The following is a 24,048-nucleotide window of genomic DNA, read 5'->3' on the forward strand; positions in this document are numbered from 1 at the left end:
ACGTCACTAGCTCATGGGCTCTTGCCAATTACATGAAAGAAAATATAATTTATGTAAGAATTTACCTGGTAAATTAATATCTTTCACATTGGCAAGAATCCATGAGGCCCACCCTTTTTATGGTGGTTATGATTTTTTTTGTATAAAGCACAATTATTTCCAAATTCCTTTTGTTGATGCTTTTTACTCCTTTATCACCCCACTACTTGGCTATTCATTAAACTGAATTGTGGGTGTGGTGAGGGGTGTATTTATAGGCATTTTGAGGTTTGGGAAACTTTGCCCTGGTAGGATTGTATATCCCATACGTCACTAGCTCATGGACTCTTGCCAATATGAAAGAAATGAATTTATCAGGTAAGTTCTTACATAAATTATGTTTTTGCCTAATATCAATAAGAGCCAACTTCCTAACACATGAGATCTGTAGAGCAACAGACTTAAGGGGAACATATATATGTATGGCTATTAAAAACATAAATAATAATATATTTTCAAAAAATGCCCAGTGGTACCGGACCAAATTTAGGTAAGGATGATGTTGTCCCCTCCAGAGGGCTCATTTGTGTTTTGGCCCTACCCAGAAACTCAAAAACTACATATATTTAGTTAAAGGGACACTAAACCCAAATATTTTCTTTCATGATTCAAGTAGAGAATACAATTTTAAACATCATTCCAATTTACTTCTATTATCTAATTTGCTTCATTCTTGAGATATCCTTTATTGAAGAAATAGCAATGCACACGGGGGAGCCAATCACACAAGGCATCTATGTGCAGCAACCAATCAGCAGCTACTGAACCTATCTAGATATTCTTTTCAGCAAAGTATGTCAAGAGAATTAAGCAAATGAGATAATAGAAGTAAAATTACAAAGTTGATTAAAATTGCATACTCTTTTTAAATCACAAAGAAAAAAATTTGGGTTTCATATCCCTTTAAGTTTTTACCATGGTCCACATTCTTAGTTTTGCCCATTTCCAGTGACTGCAAAAAACTGACGCACAGGGCCCCAACTGGCCATCACTGCCATATATCCTAAATCGTATCTCCTTCTGTCAAGTAATGAGTAATTAAATTGGAGTAATTCAATTAAGAGTACACCATAATATACAAAAACAAAAAATGGTCACATTTTAATGCTACATAAATAAATATTTGCTTTTTTAACAAAAATTTTTTTTTCCACTGAGTGAAAATACTGTACTACATTTATGACACAAAAAAGGCAAGTCCGTTCTTAAAGGGACATAATACACACCACAACATGTATTTATTTCATCTAAAGGAAAGAATTTCATAATATATTAGTCCTTATTATTGTGGGGTTTTTTTTTGTTTTTTTTTTTATTAATGTTTCCAGTACTGAAGAAGCAAACTTTTTCTTACTGTCCGCAAGTGAGCAACACTGACCCAATAATCAGTTGTATATAATTGTGTGATTTCTGTTAGCTTTACTTCATATTTGAACAGTTTTTTACTTAAAGGGAACATTTTACTCAAAATTTTCCTCCCCTTTAATTTGTTCCCAATGATCGAATTTACCTGCTGGAGTGTATTAAATTGTTTACAAGTATTTCCATTAACCTTATATTGGCATTTTAATTAGTTTATTTAGCCTGTGGTATCCCCACCCATCCTGAAAGTTTTTGGCCACGAGGCCAAGCTGTATTAACACAGCTAGTAGAAGAGATTACACTCCCAGTGGGTTATAGAAGAGATAAGGTAATAAAATGTTAGTTTTCCATTGTTCTCTCCAAGTATTGGTGATTGGTTTATGGACATATATAAGATAAAGAAGCAACTATATGTACACAATGTGATAAAGTAATGAGATCTGATTATACCTACAAGCTCAACCTATTTTATTAGGTTGTGACTTCAAAACACAAAATCAGCTAATTCATATACACAAATAAGCCTTAAAAAGCAAAACTCATACATTTTATACTCTGCAGCTGGTAATAAAAGTAATTGGCAACACATTAAGGGAATAAACGATTTTATAGTATACTGTCCCTTTAAGGGTTTTCATGTAAAAAAATATTTTTTAAATGTTTAACTGCTATTTTTTTTTATATATGATGGATTGATTAATATTTAAAATTAATATATAATTTTCTAACTGGGTCAAACAGATACCAGAATCAATAAATAGACTATTAAACTAGTAGAATATGTAATCAGTCTTTTAATCAATGTTCTCTCATACTATAGGCAAATGGCTGACCTGTATGTTGTTGGCAGCCAATTTTTTTTTTTAGTTTCAACATTCTGTGTTACTAGCAGTCAAGGGGTTAATCATTAAAACTGTCTCACTGGTAGCCAGGAGATTAACCAAGGGATATATATATATATAATATATATATATTATATATATATAGATATATATATATATATATATATATATATATATATAATATATATATATATATATATATATATATACTATATATATTATATATATATAAATAAAATAAATAATATTTGCCTTGTTCTCTTGGTATTCTTAATTGAAAAGCTAAACCTAGGAGGTTCATATGCTAATTTCTAAGCCCTTGAAGGCCACCTATTCTCTCAGGGCATTTTGACAGTTTTTCACCACTAGTTCATGTGTGTCATATAGATAACACAGTGCTCACGCACATGGAGCTTCCTATGAGCCAGCACTGATTGGCTAAAATGCATGTCTGTCAAAAGAACTGAAATAAGGGGGCAGTTTGCAGAGGCTTAGATACAAGATTATCACAGAGGTAAAAGTGCATTAATATAAACTGTGTTGGTTATGCAAAACTAGGGAATGGGTAATAAAGGGATTATCTATCTTTTTAAAACAATAAAAATTCTGGTGTAGACTGTCGCTTTAAAAGAAGAAATATTAAAGGGACAGTCTACTTGAAAATGTGTATTGTTTAAAAAGAAAGCTAATCTCTTTGTTAGTTTATGCAAAACTGGGGGAATGGGTAATACTGTGATATTAATACTTATTGTCTCTGTGATTACCTTGTATCTAAGCCTCTGCAGACTGTCCCCCTTATCTCAGTGCTTTTGACAGACATGCATTTTAGCCAATCAGTGCTGACTCCTAAATAACTCATGAGGAGTGAGCACAATGTTATCTATATGACACACATGTCTAACCTGTAAAAATGCACTGAGATAAGAGGCATTTTCAACTGTTTAAAAATAAGTTTGAGCCTACCTAGGTTTAGCTGTCAAAAAAGAATACCAAGAGAACAAAGCAAATTTAATGATAAAGGTAAATTGGAAAGTTGTTTAAAAGTGCATGCCCTATCTGAATCATTAAAGTGTAATTTTGACTAGCCTGTCCCTTTAAATCCTTTCTTAGTAGCTAATACCCAATCAATATACTACTGAGCTAAACACATCTGGTGAGCCAATGACAAGAGGCATATTTGTGTAGCCACCAATCGCCAGTTAGCTCCCAGTAGTGCGTTGCTGCTCCTGAGCCTACGTATGTTTTTCAACAAAAGGATATTAAAAAAAAAACTGTTAATTTGATAATATAAATTGAAACATTTCTTTATATTGCCTGATCTATTTGGACCATGAACTCATTTTTTAAATATCTATTAAATAATAGTTTTGTGATTATTTTTTTGTGTGTAAAATTATATAAACAAACATTCTAATACATAGGTAGTTTTTGTTTGCTGTTATGTGATCTCTCCCTTGGAAAAATTATGCTTTGCCTCTATTGTACAGAGTCACAGGATACATTCTTAAACATCATAAACACTATAAAGCATCAAAGGAACTAAAATCCATAACCTTGTGTTAAACCAGCGTGGGCAGAGGTAATTAGTCTGGATAATTTGCTGACCACTACAATAGTTTTTATATCTCACCACAACAAATGGTTCTGATTAAAGCAGTAGAGTGAACCGTTTCCAGCTGCAAATGCAACTATTTTGAGAAAATAAATAGTTTAGTTGCACAATGACATCCAACATAGCAAAAACCTTAATATGGCAGATTACCAAAAATAAAAGCAATATTAAAATCTTTTTCTGCGAGGTGAAGAATCAGTGCACATATGTTGCCGTGTACGTGACTGTAAAATGTCTTCCAATATTGTATGCTTTCTATTTATAACTAACACCTGTATAAGTTTACATTTATGTAGTTGTTGATATTAAAAATATTGCTTTGAACAGAATTTTTGAGCACTTTGTTTTTTTCCAAGGTTAAAAAAAAAAAAATTCTTCATCTTTTTTAATATATTGATATGATAGGGTGGACTGACCAGAAAGGCATTTGGCCATGGATCAAGAACTTGCGGACCCATTGGGGACTCAGAGCAGTTGTCATGTTTTTGTTTACATTTATATTGGTATAAAATGGTTATGCTTTAAAGGGACATTGAAACTCAAATACATTTTCCTTCCATGAATCAGATAATACAAATGTAAACATCCCAATTTACTTCTATTGTCTATTTTCTTCATTCTTTAGATATCCTTTGTTGAGAAATAGCAATGCACATCGGGTTAGCCAATCACACGAGGCATCTATGTGCAGCCACCAATCGGCAGCTACATAGCCTATTTAGATATGCTTTTCAACAAAGCTGTCAAGAAAATGAAGCAAATTAGATAATAGAAGTAAATTTGAAAGTAGTTTAAAATTGCATGCTCTTTCTAAATCATTTCAGAAAAAATTGGGTTTCATGTACTTTGTGGTTATGATTATTTTGAACATGGTAGTAAAATAGGTGGGTTTTTTCCCCCCAATAAATACTGGGCTTGAAAGAAACTAGTTTAGCCTAGAAGAAGCATTTACTCTTTCCATTATAATGGCCCTTAAGTTGTTTTAATTGTATATGGGGTTTAACATTATTATGTGATATGATCATATCTATGAAAGTGGAAAAAACCTTTATTGCGTGTTTTCTTATGTCTTCAAAAGTCATTGTTTCATCGTGCCCAGGCTTCAGTGTATTACTTGCATCTTGGCTCTTCAGGGAAGGTTATTAATGGTTTTGTATAGCTTAAAGGGACATCTGTACCCAAAATTTTCTTTCGTGATTCAGATTGAGCATGAAATTTTAAGCAACTTTCTAATTTACTCCTATTATCAAATTTTCTTCATTCTCTTGGTATCTTTATTTGAAATGCAAGAATGTAAGCTTTGATGCCGGCCCATTTTTGGTGAACAACCCTGGGTTGGTCCTTGTTGATTGGTGGATAAATTCATCCACCAATAAAAAAAGTGCTATCCAGAGTACTGAAACCAAAAAAAGCTTAGATGCCTTCTTTTTCAAATAATGATAGCAAGAGACGGAGAAAAATGATAATAGGAGTAAATTAGAAAGTTGCTTAAAATTGCATGCTCTTTCTGAATTACCAAAAGAAAAAATTTGGGTACAGTGTCCCTTTAAGTTTTTTGCATTATGCAAAATTACAGCTTCACGTTAAAATCTTATCCCATTCAAAATGTGTAAGCACTCTTTTTAATTTCCAAAAAAAGATTCTATAAAGGAGTGCAGAGATTTCCACTGGATTGGCTTCTCTTATCCCTTATGCCCTAAAGGAAGATGGTATGTTCATGCAGATGGGTGAGAACACAGTGAAGGTGCACAGCTGCCCTACAGAATTCCTTCTACCAACATCTTAACAGCAGCCTTTTCATGTCATGGAATGCTGACTCTAAGTGTCTCTACATCCATCATCTAGGAGTTTGCAGAGCTTATCTAAATTAATCTCAGTAGCCTTACCCCTACTGCTATGGCATATAATATAATAGAAAGCTTCACTAATTGGCTTTATAAATGACATTTGTTCCATCTCTGGAAATCAGCAGACAAAGCTTTCTTGTGAGAACCAGAACCAGTTACTGGCATTGCAGTTTCAGAAGTCTGTCCCATTTCCTTGCAAGGCTTCACAAAATGTTATCCATACTAGAAATAATCACAGTCACATTGACATATGGTTATGTAAGTTATGTTATGGAAATTATTTTGGTTTAATGCAGACTTTGAGCATAAAACGTATGTTCCATTCATGCATTAAATTAAATGAAGAAACATATGGTAAAATATATAGGGGGGGGGTGACTTTACAGCATTGATATGTTCCAGTTTTTAGGAATTTTTAATAATGTACATAAACAGTATTAAGCCTGAGCTTTCCAAAAAGGCACACTGGCAGATTACTTAATTTTAGCTGTAACCATAGTGATAATAACCTGCACTAGTCAGTAAATCACACTGGGATGATAAAGAGAAGAGACTTACCTACATGAGTAATAACAACATCCTCTGGTGGAATCAATGCCAAAGTTTAAATGTAGGACCCCAACCATTATAACCACACAGAGACCAGACATCAATAATCTGGCTCTTTCAGTCAAAGGTTAATATGAATATATAATGGCACCAGTTTAATAATTTGACACTTGCCCCTGAGAACCAGTAAACAGTATATATGAGAAAACAATGTAGAATATTTCATTTGAAGAAGATATTACTATAGAGTTCCTCAAGTGTTTTGCCTTTTGATGACCAGCTCATTTTAAACTAAAGAAACATCTCTGAGCATTTTTGAGGTACAGGTAATTGAAAAAAATAATGTTTAACCAAAAAACAAATACAGTTTTAACTTGTTCAGTATTTAGCATAGTCCGCTAACTTTTTAAACCACCTTTAATAAATGATATCCTTCATAACATCACGTTTGGTGTTCTGACACCTTCAGGTAATTACCCACTTTAGTGGAGAACCAACTGGCTACCATAAGAAAGCGCTGTTAAAAAACTAATCTAGAAAAGTTATTGGGTCTCTCTTGTGTTCATGACATGGAAGTTAAAATTAAACTTTCACAATTTAGAAAAAAAAAGCCATTTACTACCTGTGTTTTCTTTCTCAGTCTCCTTGGTTGAAATTTCCCCCTTTTGCATGAGGTCATACTGAAGTAGGCTCAGGAGCGTGTATGTATTTGGAACACTATGAGGGTCATCTTATTAATGTGCGAGCAGACATGATACGAAGGTTAGCGTATCATGTCTTCTGCACATGTTTAGCATTTATCATTGCACCAGCAGTTCTTGTGAACTGCTGGTGCAATGCTGCCCCCCCTGCCAAATTCCACGGCCAATCTGTGTTAATCAACCCAATCGTATTTGATCGGCTGTTGATTTCTGTCTGCCGCCTCAGAACAGGCAGACAGGTTATGGTAAGCAGCGGTCGTACGGGGCATGTAAACTCTGTACAAAGCTTGATAACTTGACCACTAAGTATCAGACGTGTGTTGTCACGATAATATACATACAAGCAGCTTTAGAGTGCAGTAAATTCAGCTACTCTATGATACAATTCTGTGTATAATTAAGCTTAATGATGTATAGAATAGAAACACTGTTTAAAAGGGACCTGATACCCACAAGTATGAGCACTTGAAAGTGAAGTGACATAGCTGTATAAAACTGATTAGAGAATATCACCTGAAAATCTCTGTAAAAAAAAAAAAAAAAGTATTCACACCTCACTCTAAAGAGGACTTTAAGCAGCCAATCAGGATTGCTAGTCCAGGACTTGCTATGGAGTGTGCATCTGGCATATGCAGGCATAGTCATGTTTTTTTTCCTATTCAGTTTACGAAAGTTTCACTATGAAATCTCACATTATCACAACAAAGCAATACATGACCTCAGGACTGCTGACGCTGATTGGCTGTTTTTTGTTTGTTTTTTCAACTTGCAGCTGGACAGCAGCTGATGTTTAACGTTTTACAGAACAATCAGACATTTTGGGGGAAAATATCCTCCTTTTTACATAGAGATGTTAAGGTGATATTTTCATGTCAGATTTTTATAGTTATGCTGCTTCACATTCAAGTGATGTTAGCATACCGAGTATTATGTCCCTTTATAATAAAGAAGACTTTCACGTCAAACTGAGAATCCTATATAAGAAAAGGCCAAGTTTGTTTGTCCGAGCTGTCATTGCACAGTAGAGACTGAGCGCGAGGACAAACACACCTGGCCTTCCAACTGACCTGGCATCTGGCTTGTGGGTGGAGTGGGCGTGGCCAGGCGGGGTGCGATGTGGACGGGGCCCGGACGTGACGCGGACGGGCCATGTGAGAGACAGAGAGCTCTAAAGAGGGGGGATAGAGAGAGCAGAAGAGGGGGGATAAAGAGAGGGGGAGAGAGCACAAAAGAGAGAGGGTGGAAAGAGAGAGTGCAAAAGAAAGGGGGAGAGAGCGCAAAAGAGAGGGGGGAGAGAGAGCGAGCAAAAAAGAGGGGGAAAGAGAGAGAGCAAAGAGAAGGGAGAGAGAGAGCAAAAGAGAGGGGGGATAGAGAGAGAGCAAGGGGTGGGACCGCTGTACTGCAAAAAATGGCCCGTGTACACGGGCTTTAGGACTAGTTCATCTATATTTGGATAGAAGACATTCAAACAGTGTGGACAGAAGGAGTAAGTGAAGGTACAGCTATGAATATTCACTACTATCACTTAGCACTGCATGCTGCAGCCTCCCTTTACAAGCTATCTCACAGAAAGGGGCCAGTTTACTGTTGGTTGAATATCATTACTCCAAACACTGGTGCCACATACTGCTCAGAACACAAGCCTACTTCAGTATGTCCTCATAGATAAAGGACCTAAAGTTTCAACCAAAAACACCAAGAAACAAAGGTACATTTGATAACAGAAGCAATTTAGAAGTTTTTTTTAATTGCACCCTTTATCTGAACCATGAAAGTCTAACTTTGACATCCATGTCTCTTTAACAAATTAATACTTTTAAACTTTCAAAGGAGATATCAAACACATAGAAAATATTTGATTAGTAAACCTAAAGGGTGAGCTTCACAATGGCCAATAATGTTTCTGCCTATATATCATCATTCAATCTTCAGTTGGCATATAGATTAAGACTGCTACCTCACATTTAGCTGAGCATTGTTTTCAATTAAAATGTATCTTGCCATAGAGGTTGTGAATTGTTGCATAAATTGCACACAAAATAAATAAATTGCAGCTTCCAGATTGAATGGTCAGTTTTCTTCTGTCAATATTTATAGTCATATATGCAGAACCCATTTGATGCATATCTACATATAGATAATGACATTCTCAGTCTTTCTTCTTACAATAGTACACAGATGATCTATCCATGCAGGGCAAGTTATTATGAACTGAATGTGACATCAAATAGAGAAGGTGCTATCTAAACACATTGCTGAGCTACACAAAATGATATCATGGATAATCTGAAGCCGAGAGCTTGTGAGTTTTACAACACTCCCATGTTGAATAGAGGCCAATGTTTTACGCAACTCACATGAGCAGGGGTAAAGTTCTGATAACATGCAGCTTCTTTAAGAAACGGTTTAGATTGAGAGAGACAAGGGCAAGACAACTCCAGAGATGGCAGTCAGTAAGGAAGCAGATAAGAAAATAGATGAAATTGTTTCGTGAACTGCCGGAGTAGAGGGTGTATCATTGAAACATATCGGAAGAGAAATCTTTTAAACAAAAAGAAAAGAGCAGCAAAGTGCATACCATTAGATGGTGTGGTTATCATCAAGGGAAAATGTGTCATTCTGTAAATATGAAGACAATAACTGGGCAATAAATATAACATCATTTCCCTATTAACTTACAAAGTAGTATGTTAAAAAACAGACTATCATTATCAAAACTTAAAGGGACAGTCAACACCAGAATTTTTGTTGTTTTAAAGGATAGATAATCCCTTAATTACAAATTCCCCAGTTGTGCATAACCAACACAGTTATAATTATACACGTTTTACCTCTGTAATTACCTTGTATCTAAGCCTCAGCAGACTGCCCCCTTATTTCAGTTCTTTTGACAGACTTGCATTTTAGCCAATCAGACCTGATTCCATGATATATTCATGCGCATGAGCTCAATGTTATCTATATGAAACACGTGAACTAATGCCCTCTAGTGGTGAAAAACTATCAAAATGCATTTAGATTAGAGGCGGCCTTCAAGGTCTAAGAAATTAGCATATGAACCTCCTAGGTTTAGCTTTCAACTAAGAACACCAAGAGAACAAAGCAAAATTGGTGATAAAAGTAAATTGGAAAGTTGTTTAAAATAACATGCCCTATTTGAATCATGAAAGTTTTTTGGGGACTTGACTGTCCCTTTAATTTGTTCAAAAACCAATGTAGTCTTGGACTAAAAAAAAGCATCCCCACTCAAATACAGCACATTTGTACACAGCTTACAGAATATGGTTAAGGGTATAACTGTTACCTTGTTTTATTTTTATTAATTAACCTCGCTGGAGCTCTGTTTAGAATGAACTTCTAAACGCATGACTTCAAAATAATTGTTGCTTGCTAAACCAGGTACAAAAATGTATCTGTTGAGCACAAGCACCAGTAATTCCCTCTGGTTCTTCACATGGTGCTTACAGAATCGGAAATCATAATGCTGATGGTGCCCTGAATTACATCATACACCCAGGTCCACCTCCATAGAGAAGACATCTGCTGGATGCTTTTTAAATACAGTGGAAGGAAAAAAGTATATAAACCCTTTAGAATTATCTGAATTTATGCATAAAATTGATCTTATAAACAAGTCTCCACAATAGACAAACTCACTCTTCTTAAACAAATAACACATTACCAATTATACGCTTTCCCGTATTTATTGAGCACACAGTTTAAATATGCACAATGCAATGGGTGGAAAGAGTATGTGAACCATTGGATTTAATAACTGGTTGATGCTCCGTTAGCAGCAATAGCATTAACATAACATTTTTTGTAGTTCAGATCAACAGAAGAAATTCTGGACCATCCCTCAATGATATTCTTAGGATGTCTGATGTGAATTGCTCTATTCACATCATGCCACATTAACTCAATTAGGTTGAGGTCAGGACTCTGGGTAACTATAGAAGGCTTATTTTCTTCAATTGAAGCCATTTTGTTGTTGATTTACTCCTGTTTTTGTTGTCCTGTTTCCATCAAACTTCTGTTGAGTTTCAATTGTTGGACAGCAGACCTTATTACAACTGCAAAATGTATTGATAAAACTGGGAATTGATTTTCTGTTGATGATACTAAGGGGCCGATTTATCAAGGGCCAAATGGCCTCTGATGCCCCTGTTTCCGTGCGAGCCTTTAGATGCTGCTCCTTAACTGGTCTGCCTGCTCTGAGCGGCGGACAGCAATCAACCCCATCCTAATGTGCAAAATAATAAAAAAGCTCAATTTTTAAAACTTACTGCATTTACAAAGCATGTTTGCAGCAATGAATTATAAAGTTCTGTTTCAATGCCACATAAATCTAATCATGAATGCAATATATAGTAACTACAGAAAGGTTTATACTGTGTTTAAAGAGCATGTTGACTATAAAAGTAACTATAATAATTTTTACAGCAGTGATTTTTGTTAAAATAGGAAAAAATTAATAAAATAGCTACCACATGAAGATAAGTCCATAAAGAGAGGAATACATTTGTATGCTTTGATCACTGGTTATATCCTAATCTGAACTGACACACATGAGGGTATAGGGGTTAAGTGCTCCACAAATCTGTTTAAAAATTAGGAGCCAGAGAGTGGTAGCTGTATATAGATAATTGGAGAATAAACCAAAAATTAAGTACCCAGGGTTAAAATTCTAGAAGTCAGTGGCTCCCTGGCTCCTGGGTTTGTCAAGCCCTAGGTTAAGATATAGCAACAGAAATAATTCCGTAAAAAATATACTGCTCCTACAAAATAAAGCATTTTAAAAGGATGCTCTAGAGAAAAAAATAGATTAAACTTGCAATAATAATTTTGTAAAACCAGCGTCACTTTGTAGCAGAGTAATAAAGCAAGCAAATTACTGTTGACCACATCCACCAACAATTTCCACCACAAAACACATAATGTAAACTGTATACAATATTCACAAAATAAGAGATTCACAGATGCCAGTTCATCAAATAAGGTATATTATTTTATTATTCCACTGTTCCAGCGCAGGATGCCACAATATGCAAACACATATATACATAAGACATTAAAAAAAGTTTGTTTCCACAATCAGGCATGCATGCCAAGCTCAGACCTCAGGGAATATTTTTTAAATGTGGGAGCGACCCAGGGATAATTATACCATAAGACAGGAGGCCAAAAATATGGGACTGTCCAGGGAAAAAGGAGTGGCAGTTGGAAAGCCTACACTCTTTTTAAGATATTGTGTCTCTGTATAAAATGGGTTTGTATGCAATATTAGGTAATTACTTTCAGTGGTATCTGGAAGGTTAAAGATGCAACCCTCCTATGGAATAATGGGTGTAAAGTTTTTACACTATTTTCCAGTACAGTATTCTTATTTGTATTTTATTTACATTATAAAAATACAATGCCTATTATCACAAGCCATAACACACAGAAAACAATTTATAATAAAGAATGAGAGATAAATTCAAAAGGAAAATTGATGCAATTTAGTGCTACATGGTCTTAAATTTCAATTTTAATGTAAAACCATAAATTCATAACCTGTGACATCAGAGACTGGGTAGGTGGGTAAAATAGCTTTCAATTGCATTTCAATTTGCATGTGTTCAAAATATTTACACTTGAGCACAGGTGATGGAACCCGCCAAGACTAATTTGATAGTTGCTACCATCTCATCCATGAGGCCTTGTGGAATATGTTATCCATATTAAAATGACATACAGTCATTTGGACAGATGGTTTATACATTATTTAAAGAGATTTAGTCTTTGAGCAGTCTATGCTAAAATGTTTTAGTTGTTCATTTAATCTTTTCAAAAGGTGTAAACTACATTTTGTTCCTATAGCACACAAGCATATTATTTAGTTGTAGCTGTGTCCATGCCAATGATTATCATACACAAAATGTCTTATGATGGTCAACAAAGAAACATAGACTTACTGCAGTAGAAATAACATCCTCCTGTGACATGCTCAGGTTTTGAAGCTTAGTTCAACAAAATGTATGCAGTTTTGATACAAATTAACTACAATTCAGAAAGAAATAAGTTATTAGGAAGTTCTGAAGGATACAGTCTCTCCATGGTCACTTAACATTTGTAGAGTTGAAAAGGCCAAGATAACCTCAGTAATCATTAAAACATTTTGTATACAAGGCTTGATAAAGTATTTAAATAGGCTTGTCATACCAATTTCATAGAATGCTAAAAAGCATGGGAAGATTGTCAAATCTGAAGGTGGTAAAATGGATTCCAATGTACAAAGTGATAAAGTATTGAGAATTGGGCAATACCAATGAACAGTTACACCTTGAACCAATTAATTGGCATGTTAATGCTGCTGATAAGCTGTTTTAAGAATACAATATTTTTATCGTTTATCAGCAGTGCTTTTTTCATTACGATTTTGGTGGAAAATGGTGCAAAACTTAACACGTGCCAGACCTGTTATTCTGATCACAATCCAAAGTATCGATACCTAATGACAAATTTTTGGAGCCAATTTCACTTATTCAATTCTGCAGATAAAAGGAGTCGATAAACCCAGGACATCAGTTTTTGAATAAATCTAATCCTACCAGGATTTAAGAACTGAAAAGCACTAAAGGGCAGATATAAGTAATGGTTGAACTTAAAAAGGGTAAAACTTGGATTGGAAAAAATATATTATCTATTAATGGGAGTTTGCATTGCTGAATAACTCTGTTAGGTGTTTTTAAAAACCCATTACCTAAATACATACAACATTGCATAATTACCAAGTGCATCATAAAAAAATGCAAAAGCACTTACCCTGTAACTTAAAAAAACAAAATTTATGCTTACCTAATAAATTAATTTATTTTATGATGGTGAGAGTCTACAAAGCCTTACGAGTAATGGATCATAAACTAAATTCACAACCTTATGAAAGAAAATAAAATTTATGTTTACCTGATAAATTAATTTCTATCATGGTAGTGAGAGTCCGTGATCCATTATGAGTAATGGCTTGTGGACTCTCACCACCTTAATTTATGCTTACCTGATAAATTAATTTATTTCATGGAGGTGAGGGTCCATGAGCTATTACTTGTATTGGATCATGGACTCTCACCACCTTATGAAAGAAATTTCCTTTCATTTGCTGGCCTACTGTATCTTGTGACAGCCGTCGGCCAATCACAGACTCATATACATATATGCTTTGTACAACTACATATGCTCAGTAGAATCTTGTGCCTCAGAAAGTCTCTTAAAACTGCAAGCTATAACTGAATCATGAAAGTTTAGTTTAGACTTTAGTGTCCCTTTAAACGTGCACAGAATGGCAACCCCACCAATTAGCATTACTGCCAGAGAGACCTTCTGTCCTAGCCTTACTTGGAAAATTCTCACAGGGTTATGGGAATAATATTAACTTTATTCAGGACGCTGGAGTCTTCATAAAAAACAACAGTATCCATTTAATGGTTAAAAAGCTCATATAAAAAGTCTCAACCGGTTTCAGTGACACAGCACCTTTCTCAAGAGTTAAAATCAAAGAATGAAAACAGAGCTAATCGCATAAACACCTGTGAACAATTGAAAGGTAAAAAAATCCGCCCACCTCATCCTAACTCAGGAATACCAAAGTAGGGGTAGTTTACAATAGGCAGATATATACCTACCATACATAAGAGGGTAACCTTATTCTGTTTGAATCATGATCTATTAAAGGAGGGCAGTGTCCATCCAGCAATTTTAAATTCATTCAAAAAATCTCTATCTTTATACAATTTAGCTTTACTTTTTCAGTTGGTTTCACTATTATGTATGTTTAACAATTAAAGTAAATTTCAAGCAGTATTCATAGACCAATCCGATTTTACCAGCCTGGCAGGTATGATGTATGAAGAAAGATCACATGGCCATTATTGTCCAATAATGGATTTAAGTTATCTGACCACCTTTCCTGAGGTTACATGTTTCAAGAAATAGCAGAGAAGAGAAGCTGGATCGATATATACCCCTGAGGGAATACAGCGCAGCCATAACCTTTTCTGCTGGTTTGAAATGGTCTGAGAGACACCGGGGCTGGCTGTGTTTTCTATCAAAAGAGAAGTTTTGTTTATTAGCAGCATTTATTATTTTTACAATATTGTTATTTTGAACTAGTGTATAAGCCCCACCCAAATATTCACCTGGCTCACTTCCACCTACCAATCCTTACACCCATTAACACATGTCCAAAGCACCTCAGACACTTATGCACACAACCAGGTACTTGCCCACTTCCCTGAATTTAAATTAAGGTAAGCACTTTTTAAGAAATATGTTTCATTTAGTTAAATTGTGTCTTGGAGATAGTTCAGGCCTGATAACTTAATGGTTTTGTAGTTCTGTCCACAAGTGTGTGTTTATTTGCATTTATGAAATAAAGTGGATCTGTGGGATAGTTTACACCTGATAAATAAAGGATGGCATTTTATATTTATCTCATGGAAATGACATACTTGTCCAGGCCTACAACATGCGGGCTGTACAAGCCACAATTAAGAATCATACACGGTTGTCATCTATGGACTCAGAAGACATGGGGCATTCATATTTACTCCCTTTTCCTTCTGTTTACCACTACATACTCAAATCTTCGAAGGATCTAGAACAAGTAGCAGACTGTCTAAAATATGAAGAGCACTGATCTATAAAGTAGGCATCTTATGGAATAACATATTCCATGAGTTTTGTACCTTTAGGAAACATACTTTCATGGGGTTAAAATTACATACTTTCATGGGGTTAAAATTAGTTCTATAGGTTTTTAAGGCCTGAAAGTTTAGCCCTGAAAACCGCATTCTAACATTTAAAAACAAAAAAACAACAATATATTTTTGGCAAACGTGTGCTCAGGAGACATTGAGCATTTTTTTCCATATTACTATGTATTCAATAATTTGTCAAGAATGAAAATGAAAGACTTTTTCTGTAAAACAAAATAAAGAACTCATGAATGGGTATTTTTATGAGCAAAGACCTATTCTTGATTACTATATTGCATGTTCACAAACCAAACCTTTATGGAATTAGTAATCGTGTGTTTAGTAGGTTGGCCTTTTAAACCAGCTAATGGCAAATTGTGTTTTTTAAACAGAGAAAATAATTTTGTGCTCTTTAATATTGAAATTATTTAAACACTTATTTTTTTTCAGATTCACTGCATCATATATTAATTCTAAATTTAAATATAGCATTAAAAATTGCATCAGATGACTATTGAATTGGAGTTATAATAAATATGTTATTTATCTTATATTGAAATTGGTTTGACCTCCAGCAGCACAAAAAGTCTTCATCCCTGTGGCATTTAATTACAGTTGTAAGGTTTAAAACTTGTAGAGACATAAGTACAATTTACAACTGGAACAGAATCAAAATGATATTTACCAATTTTGTTATTTAGAACAGTAGTGCTATCATGACAGGAAACAAGCAAAAGCTAGACATTCACTTATATCCTGTTGGGTGTTAATCTGTATAAAAATCCTTGACTCTCCACCATGTAATTGAGAGGCAAACTGGACAATAAAAAAAGTCACTTATTTTAAAATACACTAGAGGGCCCAAAGTAAGTGGAACTTGTTGGACATGCCATTCCAAAACAATGGACATTAATACAGAGGGGCCACCCCTCCTTTGTAGCTGCTACTCTTCTGGTAAGGCTTTTCACAAAATGTGTCTGACAGAATTTGTGTCCATTTAGCCATAAGAGTATTTGTGAGGTTAGGTAATAATGTTGGCTGAGAAGGTCTGGTTTAAAATCAGAACTCCAATTAATTCCAAATGTTTTTATTAGGGTTGATGTCAAAGGCACACAGTCCACACAAACCTTGTCAAACCATGTCTTCATGGACCTCACTTTGTGCACAGGAATACAGTCATGCTGGAACAGGAAAGGGGCTTCCTGAAACTGTTACCACAAAGTTGAAAGCTCTCAATTGTCTAAAATGTCTTTGTATCCTGTAGCATTAATATAACCCTTCACTTAAACTAAGGGGCCTAGCCCAAACCCTAAAAAACAGCCCCAGAACATCATTCCTCCTCCACCAAACTTTACAGTAGACACTATGCATTTCCGTAGGTAGCGTTCTCCTGGCATCTGCCACAACTAAATTCTTCCATCAGACAACCATATAGTAAAGCGTGGTTCATCACTCAAGAGAACACATTTCTACTGCTGCAGAGTCCAGTGGTGGACCACTTCAGCTCCTGCTAAACATTGCACAATTTCTGGACCACTTTGAAGCCTGGCTTCCACATTTTCTCTATTTTAATGTCTCTGCTCTCATCTTAGGGGACTTCAACATACCCGTTGATAATCCTAACATGCCTGCTGCCTCTAAACTTCTATCCCTTACCACCTCTTTTGGCCTGTCTGAGTGGACAACATCTCCAACCCACTGTGAAGGCAACTGCATAGACCTGGTCTTCACTAATCTCTGTACCATTTCCAACTTCCTTAACTTCCCCTTTCCTCTCTCTGACCACCATCTACTAACTTTCTCTCTTACTCTACCTGCTACATATTTGCAAGCCCCCAAGAAATTTCTACCTTACAGGAATTTAAATGACTTGGATCTCACAGACTTTTCCACTCAACTTAATCCTCTGCTCTCTGACATTTCATCCCTCTCTTGCCCAAATCTTGTTGCTTAACAGTATAATTCGGCACTAAAATCAACACTTGAAAAAGTTGCACCCTCCACTGTTCGTCGTACATTATTAACTCGACGGCAGAAAGCTGTTCTCAACCTTTAACTCCCTTCTATGTCCGCTGCACCCCCGCCCACTACCATATCTGCACCTCACAACCTTCAAACCCAGCAATCCTACTAGCCCCTTCTATTAACAAAACTCTATGCTACTTACCTCCTGTAACAGAGGAAGAAGTCTCTGTACTCCTATCCTTGGCTCATCTCACAACATGCCCACTTGACCCTATTCCTTCACAACTTCTTCCCTCACTCTCTGCTTCACTAATCCCTACCCTATCTCATCTCTTTAACCAATCTCTCACCGCTGGCACATTTCCGGAATACATTCAAGCATTCGTCAATTATACAATCCTAAAAAAGCCCTCGCTTGACCCCTCCAAGGCTTCTAACTATCGACCGGTCTCCTTACTTCCCTTTGCTTCTTAATGATTGGAATCACTGGTCTATAATCGGCTAACTCAAATTCTCACAACTAACTCCTTACCTGATCCACTCATATCTGGCTTCCACCCTAAACACTCAACAGAAACTACTCTTTCTAAAGTAACAAATGACCTGTTATCAGCTAAAGCAAAAGGCCACTACTCCTTACTAATTCTTCTCGACCTATCCGCTGCTTTTGACACAGTCGACCATCCTCTCCTCCTAAAAATACTACATTCATTTGACATCCGAGATACAGCCCTCTCCTGGTTTGCCTCATATCTCTCAAACCGCTCTTTTTCAGTTTCCTTTAACAACATATCTTGCAATCCTATACCTCTCCCAGTTAGAGTACCGCAAGGCTCTGTCTTGGGCCCCTTGCTTTTCTATCTCTATACATCCTCCCTTGTAAAACTTATAGCCTCCTTTGGATTCCAGTACCACTTATATGCTGATGATACCCAAATCTATATTTCCTCTCCTGATATCTCTCCCTCTTTACTCAACCAGATTTCCAACTGCCTCTCTGCAATTTACTCTTGGATATCTTCACACTACCTCCAACTCAATCTGTCTAAAACTGAGCTGCTTCTTATTCCCCCCTCTTTGAGACATCCAACACCTGACATTTCTCTGATGGTTGGAGACTCTATTATCAACACCTCACCCCAGGTCTGCTGTCTTGAGGTCACACTAGACTCAGAGCTTACATTCAACCCACATATATAAGCACTTACCCAATCCTGCCGTTCACACCTATGCAACATTTCCGGAATTCATCCCTTCCTTACTCAAAAAACTAAAAAAATACTTATTCATTCGCTCATTTTGTCACGCATTGATTATTGCAATCTACTCCTAAATGGCCTTCCAAAACACTGCCTCTCCTCCTTGCAATCTATTATGAATACTTCCGCTAGACTCATCCACCTAAGTTGCCGATCTACATCAGCTGCTCCACTCAGTCTCTACACTGGCTCCCCATACACTCCAGAATACAATTTAACATATTAACCCTAACTTACAAAGCACTAAACAGTCTAACTCCCAACTATATTTCCTCTCTCATCGTGAAATATTCCCCATCCCGTCCTCTTCGATCAACATCTGACCTACGTCTCTCCACTCCTGTTATCTCTACGTCCCGCCTCCAAGACTTCGCACGTGCTGCTTCAGTCCTCTGGAACTCTCTACCCCACTCCATAAGACTGTCTCCAACCTTGTATAGCTTCAGACGCTCCTTGAAAAAACACCTATTCAGAGAGGCTTACCATCTCGCCTCCATCTCTCATCCGAAATAAACTAATAAATGAACTTCTGCAACTACAACTAATGTACCAAGCTACCCCAACCTTATGTCTCTGCACCCTAAACCTGTAGGCTGTGAGCTCTCCGGAGCAGGGCCCTCTTCCTCCTTTACTAGATTTGTTAAGTTTTGTTATGTTTTGTACTTATCAAAAAAAATTGTCATTGTATACCCCTATCATTGTAACCAGCACTACAGAATTTGGCGGAGCTATACAAATAAATGATATTAATAATAATTGCATATGTTAATGTGATGCTTGTGTACAGCTGCTTGGCCATGGAAACCCATTTATGAAGTTCCTGACACACAGTTCATGTGTTGATGTTGCTTTCAGACGCAGTTTGGAACTCTGTAGTGAGTGATGCGTGGTCTACTGCTTTGTGTCTAGTGTTTTGTTGCTCCTAAATGCTTCCGCTTCACAATAATAGCACTTACAGTTGACCAGGGCAGAAATTTAACAAATTGACTTGTGGTAAATGTACAGAGCCATGTTTAAAGTCAGTGAGCTCTTCAGTACGACCCGTCGTACTGCCAATGTTTGTTTATGGAGATTTCATGGCCATGTGCTGGATTTTATGTACCTGTTAGCCCATACACTTTGGCCACATAGTGTCAGTAAGCCCATGTTCTTCTAAAGGTCCTACATTTAGCCACCAATTAGTAAGCACTACCCAGGTGTAGAACAAAAAAATGGGCTGGCTCCTAAGCTTACATAATAGGAGTAAATTAGAAAGTGGCTTAAAATTGCATGCTCTATCTGGATCATGAAAAAAACTAGTACTCTTTATTATATATGATAGTAATGTTTAGAGTTTTCTGTCCCTTAAGTTAAAAATTAATCTTTCAACCATTAAAAGGATATTAAATAGTCTGTTCCAATGTTGTAATAAAAAAGCACTAAGCAGTGAATTATACTTGCCCATGCTTAGGAGAGACAGAATGCAGGCAGTGGCTACATTGAGAAATTATAAGTTATTAGCAACTTTAACAAAGTTATTTATTTTAACACATTGTTTTTATGTTTACTTTGATTTAACACATGCACGCACACACACACACACACACATATACATATATATATATATATATATATATATATATATATATATATAAATAAATAAAAAGGAGCACTGCTTCATATCCCTTTAAATTAAATTTTTAAACACAATTAAACGTCATGTCACACTTTAGAAGGTACCTATTAAAACATGTAAAGTGCCTTTAGTGTACTTATTATGGGTGACTAATTATTCATATAAGGATAGATAAATATATATATTAAACACAATACACCAACAACTTCCTGATGTGCAATTATTAAACAGGAAGAACAAAATAATTTACATAATTTGCAAACTAAAAGAAACTTATGTTATTTTATCAATGTGTGAAAAGTGAACACAACACCACCTCTTCTTAGCCATGTTTCTAAATCATTTTTTTTTAATATGTGACAATGATATCAAGTTCCAGGCAGAGAACAGTACCTAAGGAAGAATGTGGGCAGATGAAGAGTCACAAACAGAAAATGTCATAATTCAGTTGCAGACGGAAATTTGTAAGTAGGGAAAGTGTGACAGAGTTGAATGATATTTATGTGTAGTTTTAAGGAGAATGTTATAAAATGTGATATGCTTAAATGAAACAACAAAAACAAATTTTATAGATCAATATATTGCAGATTATTTTGATGTAGCCTTGTTAAGTCCTTATCTTAACAACCTGCCATTTACTAAATGATTGTGTTGTGAGGGTGTTAAGATAACAGTTTCTCATGTACAAAATCTGACAGTTTAATTACAGTAGAACTGCATAGCCAACAAGTGAATAATAATAGGACAAAGCAACAGCACATACTTTGAATTTTAAATGAGAAGTAGGGTTTTTTTTGTCAAATTTCAAAATTTACTTCAATCTGATAGCCCACTGTATCATGTAGCAGCCATAAGCCAATCACAGAATTATAAAGGTATACACTGTGAATACTTGAATATGTTCAGTAGTAGCGTGTGCCTCAGAAAGTGTGCACTTAAAAGGACTGAGCACAATTTGAGAACGGAAGTAAGTTGGAAAGTGTCTTAAAAAGGCATGCTCTATCTGAATAATTAAAGTTTAATTTTGACTATAGAGTGCCTTTAAATCTCATCCTACTTCCATATATATTTTATGCTTCCCTACTATACCGCATATATATTATTATAATTAGAGTGCAGATCATGAAAACAGGCGGCAGGAGCATGTTGTTACTGAGTGTATGAGGTTCTGATTGGCTGTACCTCTACTTGCAGGGTTTAGAATATACTATTTTCAGTACTGAGTGGCTGGTGGATCAGGTAACTAACTATAAACAGGGGCAAAAACAAAGTATGTGGGGGACACTGGAGCAGCTGCAAGAAAAAGTTGTTTGTATGTAATTTATGTATATAGTGAATACTGATGTTGTTGCGTGTAAGGCAGAGTTATGTATTTGCAAAGGCTAATTAAATACATAGCTCACATAGCCATACCAGTGGTTTGAGCTTGTGTTTGATTTGCTGCCTAAGTGTATTAAAATATGACTTTATTTAGAATTTTCTTTATATTACTTTGGTCTTATGATTTATTTTTAATCGGGGTGTCCCTCTTTTGAATTTTGAAATGTTGGGAGGTATGCATATCACACTCACTTTCTTTCACTTCTTGCATTCAGTCCTTGGCTAAAGCCCGCCACTTCCTCCGTAGCTGCCACCTAGCTCCTTTACAATCCATAATGAATGCCTCTGCCAGGTTCATCTTCCTTACAAGTTGCTCTTCATTTGCTGCACCTCTCTGCCAATCCCTTCACTGGCTTCCTCTTTCCTCCAAGCTTAAACACAAAATTCTTACTCTGACATACAAAGGCCTCAACTGCACTGCACCCCCCTACATCTCAGACCATGGGGCCGATTTATGAAAGTGCAAGTGGACATGATACGATGCAGCGTATCATGTTCACCACACATCGATGCTGCCCCCTGCAGATTCGCGGCCGCTAGCAGTGGGTGTCAATCAGCCCAATCGTATAGGATCGGGCTGATTGATCTATAGGATCAGGCGAATTGATGTCCGCAGCCTTAGAGCAGGCGGACAAGTTAGGGAGCAATTGTTAGTCAGGTCAATGGTTCAAGCTGATCATCTAAACTGCTACTTCTCAACAGCATTGAAAATGACACTGTGGACAACATTTTTTCTTTGTTTCATATAAAAGAAGACAGTTTAAAATACATTTCAGTGTTCCTGTCCTGAATAAATTAGTTGTATTGTCATTCTTGCGTAGGCGTGTCCATCTGCCCCAGGAAAGCCAAGATTTGCTTTTTAACAAAGATTAACAAGAGAAAAAACATAATTTATGCTTACCTGATAAATTTATTTCTCTTGTAGTGTATTCAGTCCACGGGTCATCCATTACTTATGGGATTATATCTCCTTCCCAACAGGAAGTTGCAAGAGGATCACCCAAGCAGAGCTGCTATATAGCTCCTCCCCTCACATGTCATATCCAGTCATTCGACCGAAACAAGACAAGAAAGGAGAAACCATAGGGTGCAGTGGTGACTGTAGTTTGAATAAAAAATTTAGATCTGCCTTAAAAGACAGGGCGGGCCGTGGACTGAATACACTACAAGAGAAATAAATTTATCAGGTAAGCATAAATTATGTTTTCTCTTGTTAAGTGTATTCAGTCCACGGGTCATCCATTACTTATGGGATACCAATACCAAAGCTAAAGTACACGGATGATGGGAGGGACAAGGCAGGAACTTTAAACGGAAGGAACCACTGCCTGTAGAACCTTTCTCCCAAAAACAGCCTCAGAAGAAGCAAAAGTGTCAAATTTGTAAAATTTTGAAAAAGTGTGAAGTGAAGACCAAGTTGCAGCCTTGCAAATCTGTTCAACAGAGGCCTCATTCTTAAAGGCCCAGGTGGAAGCCACAGCTCTAGTGGAATGAGCTGTAACTTTTTCAGGAGGCTGCTGTCCAGCAGTCTCATAGGCTAAGCGTATTATGCTACGAAGCCAAAAGGAGAGAGAGGTAGCCGAAGCTTTTTGACCTCTCTCCCCCTCTAGCAGAGGGGACAAATCTGAATAATCCCCATTCCACTGACTTAGCATGCATAATTGCAGCGGTCTGAGATGCAGGCGCGCAAATGGCACTATGTCCATTGCCGCTACCATTAAGCCGATTACTTCCATGCACTGAGCCACTGACGGGCGTGGAACGGAATGAAAGGCACGGCAAGCATTTAGAAGCTTTGATAACCTGGACTCCGTCAGGTAAATTTTCATCTCTACAGAATCTATCAGAGTCCCTAGAAAGGAGACCCTTGTGAGTGGTGATAGAGAACTCTTTTCCACGTTCACTTTCCACCCATGCGACCTCAGAAATGCCAGAACTATCTCTGTATGAGACTTGGCCATTTGAAAGCTTGACGCCTGTATCAGGATGTCGTCTAGATACGGAGCCACCGCTATGCCTCGCGGTCTTAGAACCGCCAGAAGTGAGCCCAGAACCTTTGTAAAGATTCTCGGGGCCGTAGCCAACCCGAAGGGAAGAGCTACAAACTGGTAATGCCTGTCTAGAAAGGCAAATCTTAGGTAC

General features: G+C 36.5%; 2 protein-coding genes across 2 annotated transcripts in view; both read right to left on the minus strand.

The window, feature by feature from the left end:
* LOC128661492 (RNA-binding protein 25-like) overlaps positions 1–10,936 on the minus strand; it is a 41,274-nt gene extending 30,338 nt beyond the window's left edge. The window contains 1 exon segment of the mRNA XM_053715740.1: positions 10,729–10,936. Coding sequence (XP_053571715.1) covers positions 10,729–10,936 — 208 coding nt within the window.
* Positions 1–24,048, minus strand: part of THRB (thyroid hormone receptor beta) — a 622,225-nt gene that overhangs the window by 561,185 nt on the left and 36,992 nt on the right. The gene's annotated exons all lie outside the window — the stretch shown is intronic.

The sequence above is a fragment of the Bombina bombina genome, chromosome 5, assembly GCF_027579735.1.
Source record: "Bombina bombina isolate aBomBom1 chromosome 5, aBomBom1.pri, whole genome shotgun sequence".
Classification (NCBI taxonomy): domain Eukaryota; kingdom Metazoa; phylum Chordata; class Amphibia; order Anura; family Bombinatoridae; genus Bombina; species Bombina bombina.